At 35.2% G+C, this 7,018-nt stretch overlaps 1 protein-coding gene across 1 annotated transcript in view; it reads right to left on the minus strand.

Moving 5' to 3' along the window:
- Ktn1 (kinectin 1) overlaps positions 1-7,018 on the minus strand; it is a 114,447-nt gene that overhangs the window by 62,915 nt on the left and 44,514 nt on the right. The window contains exons 10-17 of the mRNA XM_023701724.1: positions 4,988-5,154; positions 4,550-4,618; positions 3,006-3,043; positions 2,024-2,114; positions 1,585-1,653; positions 890-927; positions 656-737; positions 17-85 (exon numbers count right to left, since the gene is read on the minus strand). Coding sequence (XP_023557492.1) covers positions 17-85; positions 656-737; positions 890-927; positions 1,585-1,653; positions 2,024-2,114; positions 3,006-3,043; positions 4,550-4,618; positions 4,988-5,154 — 623 coding nt within the window. The remainder of the gene's footprint in view (positions 1-16; positions 86-655; positions 738-889; positions 928-1,584; positions 1,654-2,023; positions 2,115-3,005; positions 3,044-4,549; positions 4,619-4,987; positions 5,155-7,018) is intronic.

Below are 7,018 nucleotides of genomic sequence, written 5' to 3' on the forward strand. Positions count from 1 at the left end.
TCATGAAAAGTTTTACCTGCTCAGAAATAAGAGTCTGTAGCCTTTGAACTTCCAATTTTAATGCTTTGTTTTGGTCATTTACAATCTGAAAGGAAAAAAAAATTAATTTACTATGATTCTTTAAAAGAAACACGGCAATAAAAGCAATTCTCTGAATTTTTAAATCAAATCCATAATATTATTTTCACTGTAACAAGTGAATTACATACTGACGTAAGAATTCACATTTTGGGGCTGGGGAGATGGCTCAGTGGAATAAGTGCTTCTCTGGTGAGCGCAAGGGCCTGGGTTCCATCCCCAGTTCCACCAAAAACAAAAAAGAGTTCCCATTTGTTTTGGGGCAGAGGTGCTTGCCAGTCAGACACTCAAACCGGGCTGGCCATGAGCAAGACTTGCACTACAACAAGACAGACAACAACAGCCACAAATATGAACACCAGCAGAGACTGCCAAGGAAAAGTTGGGGCAAAGTAAACCGGGAACGTTAAAACACCAGGTAAGTCGAAACCGAGGAAGTTTATGACAAAATTCACTATTTGCGTAAGTGTCCAAATAAACTACAGAAATACTGCTTCAAAACAGTATTTCCTCATTCGTTACAACTGAAAATCCTAAGCTCATTCTAAGAAAGTGGAGTGTATAAACAAGCACGTACCTTAAATTCCTCCAATTTGTTTGAAATTTCACACTGTAACTTATCTTCAAGCAACCTTATTTTATCATCCTTAACATGAATGCTATGAGAAAAAAGCATCAATTAAAAACATTTCTTACATTCAAATAGTTTAAACCACGTGCTCATCCACTAATTTTAACCAGCAATATTTTCTGCAGAGTTATACTTAAACATAATTTATCAATGTCTCTATTTACAACATATTTAAATCACCTTTTTTGTATCTTCTCCAGTTCATGTGCTGCAACAGCCTGTTTGGAATAAATGAAAATGTATCTTTTCAGGAAGCACTCCAATCTTTCATTTCTTTTTTTTTTTTTTTTTGTTTATTTAATGTATTTTTAGTACAGGGTCGACAGGGTCTCACTACACAGATCATATTCATAGTGATTCTCCTGTTTTAAGCCTCCTAAGCACTGGGATTACAGGCTTGTGCCACCATGCCCAGTCTCAGTCGCCATCTCAGTGTGCCCAGGGGCGGGGACGGCACAGCACGTTGGGTATCAAACCCCAGTCCACTGAACTATCCAGCCAGCCCTCATTTATTTTTATACTTTCTTATACTTGGAAAAAGGTTATAGTAATATCATATAAGTCTGTAATGTTCATAGGTCAATTTTTATCCTAATAAAAAAGTCTTTCTTTGCTTTTTAGATTAAGTGGCAAGTGACATTAAAATTGTTTTAACTCACTCCTCTGACAGCTCAGAAATAATCCATCAGATCAAACATAACTTCAATATGAAATCGTCATAACAGAGGTTCTAAAGTGGTTTTCCACACATCACACAGCCAACCACAAACTAATTTATTATTCACATGAATAAAACTGGGGCTCAAAATATGAATAAAAATGAAATAGACAAATTAAAATTCTCAAATAAACACAAAAAAGCAATAAAGACCTACCTGCTCGTTTGCCAGAGCCTGTAATTTCTGCACCTCAGCTTTTAATAAGAAATTCATATTCTGTATATCCTAGACCAATGAAACAGAGTTCTATATTAGAATATTTAAGATAACTGACCTTAAGGAGTATAAGGCATCTGTCCTTTACTAAGAGTTAAGCAATGGTCTCAAATAATAAATGGCCTTAATCAGTAAGAGAAACTGTCAATTCCTGATATTTAGCATATTTATCAAATTGTTGGGAATAATATCTGAGAAAAGCCTTTTGACTTTTTCCTCTTAGAGAGCTAAAGAGGATTTTATAGTTCAGAAAAGAGAAAGGCATTTTTCAAATGAGTTCTAGAGTATTTTCCATTTTTCTTATAAACGAACGCTGATTATAGACATTATGATAATTCAACGTCAAGTCCTACAAAATATTTGTATAATAATTACTGACCTTAAGTTCCTCTTCTTTACTTGTTAAATGATCATGTTCACTTGCTAGGGAATCTTCAGTCTGTTTGATCTGTTTATCTTTTTCTGCAATCCTTTAAAAGCAAATAAATTTGTATATGCAATCAAAATTTATTAAGTCAAAATACAAATCAAAGGATTAAAATCCTTAAACAGGGTCATCTTTAAGTAGTTTCTTATATAATCATACTTTCCATTTCTACAGTCTCTTTTAAGTTTACCCATAACTGTTTTGTAATTACTGTAACTTCATATATATATATATCTTCCTAATTTTAAAATTTACCCTCAGGGGGCCAGGGAGATGGCTCAGTAGGATAAGTGCTTGACTGGCAAACGCAAGGATGAGTTCAATCCCCGGTTCCGCCAAAAAAAAAAAAATTTACCCTCAGGTTAATTTGTTCAAGTTCACAAGTCTGCTAAAGTTAAAAACAAGATTTTAGGTGCTCTGAATTCAAGTAACCTGTATCTATCTAAAATTTTACAAAATAAAACATTGAATTTTGTTTTGTGTATATTATCAGATAGCTAAAGAGTAGCTGCAGCTGCAAATTAGAAACAAAAATTAATTTACTTCCAATACTGCCCAAACAGAACCACCTTTTTTACATAACTGCCAACATTCCAAGTGAAAAGCTTCACCCACTCATTTTATTTATTTTGCAGTACCAGAGATCGAACTCGGGACCTTATACTTGCCAGGCAGGTACTTAGGTCGCTGAGCTAGCTCCCTGACCCTATGCCCATTCATTTTATGATGAAGACATTAAAACAAAAAATGTAATGGTTAGGGATCTAATACACAACAGGGGGTAAAAACAAAAGAGTGAAAGTTTCTCCAAATCCAGTATGGAGTATTTTCCAAGTAAGTAAGAGTATAAATTCAATCCTTTATAGGTATCTAAGACGTATCAGTTAGTGGTAACTACTTTAACTGCAAAAGAAGTTTGGAAAGGTAGGCTTACACTTTATGTAATTCTTCTGCTAGAACTGAAGCCGATGTCTAAGAAAGAAAAACATTGTCAACAGCTGTACAATAACCACCATAAGAGCGTTAAGAAAAATTTCTGTATATAGTTTTTAACCCATGGTAACTGTTCAAAATAGAGTAGCTACAATTATGAAAGCATGTTCGATCATGTATCATGAGACATAGAATGAAACAATTTGATAGGATTGAAAACTACATAAATGACAAGGAACAAATAGAAAACAACAGCCATAATGGCCAACTTTCACTGCTATACTTCTCTTATTTAGCATCAACTTTCAATAGAATTCACTTTATGATTAAGATAAGTAATCTGGTAATACTCATGTTCATCTTTACTTTTTAAGAAGTACTCACACATTCTCTAAATATTTAATTTTTGATAAATTTTCTAGAGCTACCTCTCAGCTGGTAACTAAAGATTTCAATCCAATTTGAGCTGACATTCACAGAAAACACACAAACCTAGAGCCTCCTTCCTTATATTAAATAGTTCTTCACTAATTACAGACTATGATTTCTAGAAAAAAAGCAACTAGAAAAAAATTACATTTACATGCTTTGGGAATTTATACGTGTGTGAACCTTAAAAACAGGCTTCTAATGTTAAAACCATTTTTTACACTGAAAAGTCAAAACTTAATACTTTTTGCTACAAATAATTGTACAGTTGAATTGAAATTTATAGTATATATATATATATTTTAGAAATGTACTTGGAAGCTTTTCCTTTTTCCTTCATGTTGTAGCGTTTATATTTTAAGGCCTACTTACCAATCATGACAGAATAATGTTGTCCAAATTAATAGATTTTACACTACCATTAAAAAAACTTTCAAACACCACTAACTGTGTCAAAGAATAAATTTTAAATTTGATTCTTTTGTGAATATATTCTGTGAGCTATGATTCACACATTGCTACTACATGTGGATATATGAAGTTTTCCATGATTAGTCAGTAGTGTGCAAATACCTTTAATACTTAAACCACTGTCCCAGACACTATTTATCCAATTTCTGCCGTTCTGCGACAGGACTGGGTTTTCCCAGTTCAGAATCATATCTGATTCTCTAGTGTTTCAAAAGAAGGAAAAACAGATACCTGAACTTATTTTCCTGAGAAGAGCTTTCTAACTTCCTCCTTTCCACTTAGTTGGATTTGAGTTTCACTGGAGTTTTCCCACAGCACTACCTACAATCCTGAACATCCAGCATTCAGGATCATCACTTCTTAATTCACTACCTAGTGTTCTAACTACTCATCCGGTGCTCAGCATTCAACAGGCACTCTGATGACTACATGGCTTGCAGTTATTATTGTTATTAATACTTTTTGAGACAGTTTCACACTATACAGTTTAGGCTGGCCTTGAGCCCACTAGGTAGCTGAGGCTGGCCTTACACTTGCAGTATTCTTCCTGCTTCAGCCTCACAAGTGCTAGGGTTACAGGTGTGCTCCATCATGTCTGGTTTCACAAGCTAGTATCAATAACAAACAAGAAAAATGCACTATTACCTGGGCTGCTATCTGGGAATGAAACTGCTGAATTTGTACTTTCAAGGCTTCATTCTGCTCCAAAATATCCTTTGATAAAGACCAAACAAAGAGAGGAAGAAAGTGTGGTATGAAGAAAGGTCCCAACATACGTAAATATATGACTCAGGTTCTGTTTATCTTTAAAAAGGCACTCTTAGATTCCAAAAGGCATTATTTGAAACAATGATTCGGTATTCTATTCTACGTTAATTAATTTATAAGGTGCAAATTAAGGAATGTCTTGTTTCTAAACTACAAGGAGCCTAAGACACAACACACTACATACGATACATGCCCAAAAGATGAAGCAGCAGGTACTCACTACCACTCCAGAATTAGGATTCGGTATATTCTGGTCTCCCTTTTTCGGCACACATATCTGATTTCTAGTGTTTCAAAAGAAGGAAAAACAGATACCTGAACTTGCATTTGTAGAGACTCTTCTTTGTTCACCCTTTTTTGCTCTGATTCCATTAACTGCATTAATCTTTGTTCCAACTGTTGTTTTGATACCAAGGTATCTGTAAGTTTACTATGTAGACTCTGTACTTCATTTTCTTTGGCCACAAATTTACTCTGTAAATCTGTAACAGAATACTGTATTTTATAAAGGTCTCTTTCTTTGCCTTGCTCATCTTTATCACAGGCACCGTCTCCTGTAGAAGGTGTCCTCGAATCTCTCCCACGCTCTGCACTCCAGCCCACAGCCGCCTCCCCGCGGCCTTATCTAGCACCCGGCACATCACACTCACTCCCCTATGTTCTAGAGGGAGCGTTTTGAAATCAGAGATTGCCTTTTCTCTGTATCTAGTTCTGTGTCCAAGGCTTGGCAGCAGTGAATATTTAATAAATGGTAACTGAATAGTAAACAGATTTTTTTTTTTTCCAGAACCGGGGATTGAACTCAGGCCTTTGCACTTGCCAGGCAAGCACTTATTCTACTGAGCTATCTCCCTGGCCCCAAAAAGATTTTTAAAAACTTACATCACTTCTTTAAAGCAGTAGTGGTGAATCTATGGCGCACAGGCTGTTTTCCTCTTAAGACAAAAGATATTAATGTATAAATTGTTTTTCTTCTAAACTAAAACCTCAGTATCTAGGTTTAATTGCCGAGTTGGCACTTTGTGATAGTAAGCGGGTTTTGGGTTGCACTTTGGGTGCTCATCTCTAAAAGGTTTGTCATCACTACTAAAGGTAAGCATTAATTAAAAGAAACAGTAATATAACATTAATAATTTGAGAAATTGGGTTTATGATCTTTCTCTATATAACTTTTATGTAATTATAAAACTCTCCTAATGCCAGGGATTTAGCTCAGTGGTACAGTGCGTGTCTAGCAAGCATGAAGTCCTGAGCTCAAGTACTGGTAACCCCCACACTCCTAAAAATCTATTCTAAAATTTAGAGCTTGTTAAAAAGCAAAATAAAAAGTATTCTTTAGTTTCCCAAAAATATTATTAAAAAGATATTTCAGAAAAATTTATTGTCTATTTTCTAAAGTTTGCTACCTGGAAATACCTTGTATAATGCCTCACAGAAAGATGCTGGGAAAAAAAATCTATTTAAAGGCTGACACATAATCTTTATTTAAAATAACAGATAACTTCTCGGTCTGCTTTTCTTCTCATACATAACTCCAAAAGAGAAAAATGAGAAGCAAACATAACTATCTAATTCTATAACAACAAATGAAAATAAGTTGAATAATCCCCCAGCGTTCCATGCTGGCCCTGCCCCTGAGGCATGCTGAGTTGGCAACTGAGATTCAGTGTGGTGGCGCAAGCCTGTAATCCCAGTGCTAGGGAGGCTGAAAAACAGGAAGGACCACTATGAGTCTGATCTGTGCAGTGAGACCCTGTAGACCTGAGACCCTATACTAAATACGTAGAAAGAAAATAAAGAGAATTATAAAAATAACCATTACCTTGGCAGAGAAAAAGAAAGGGAAAATAATCTAGAAGAAATACTAACAAGAAGAGTTAGCCAGGCAAGAGACAGAAAAGGAGTGTTGCGGGACTGTCCTACAACAATGTTGTATATGGTTAGATTTCTGGACTTATGTGTAAACATATATAATTCTTTATTCCTATTTTTAAAATATATTTTAATTTTCTTTGTCATATTCTGTAGGGACTTAAACTTTAACGTATCAATACTTGATGAAAAATACCTGTTCCATGTTATGCCTAAGGTGTTTTGATATGCAGACAGTGAGGTTAAGCTCAACAGCCTAGGTTATATGGCAATAACAATAAGTTTCTCTTCTGGGTTAACAACCTAAGTTTGCAGACCAAAATTAGAGAAAAAGGAGGGCCGCAAGAAAAGCCAACATTTTGGCCCTAGCCTTCCAAGGTCACTTAAGACTCAGGACATATGAGAACTTGTACTGTAACATCATGTAACTCAGTAGTGTCCCAAATTTTCTGATCAAGGAGATTATGGGGCCAA

This window comes from Octodon degus, unplaced genomic scaffold (genome assembly GCF_000260255.1).
Source record: "Octodon degus isolate 3935 unplaced genomic scaffold, OctDeg1.0 scaffold00007, whole genome shotgun sequence".
Taxonomy (NCBI): Eukaryota; Metazoa; Chordata; class Mammalia; order Rodentia; family Octodontidae; genus Octodon; species Octodon degus.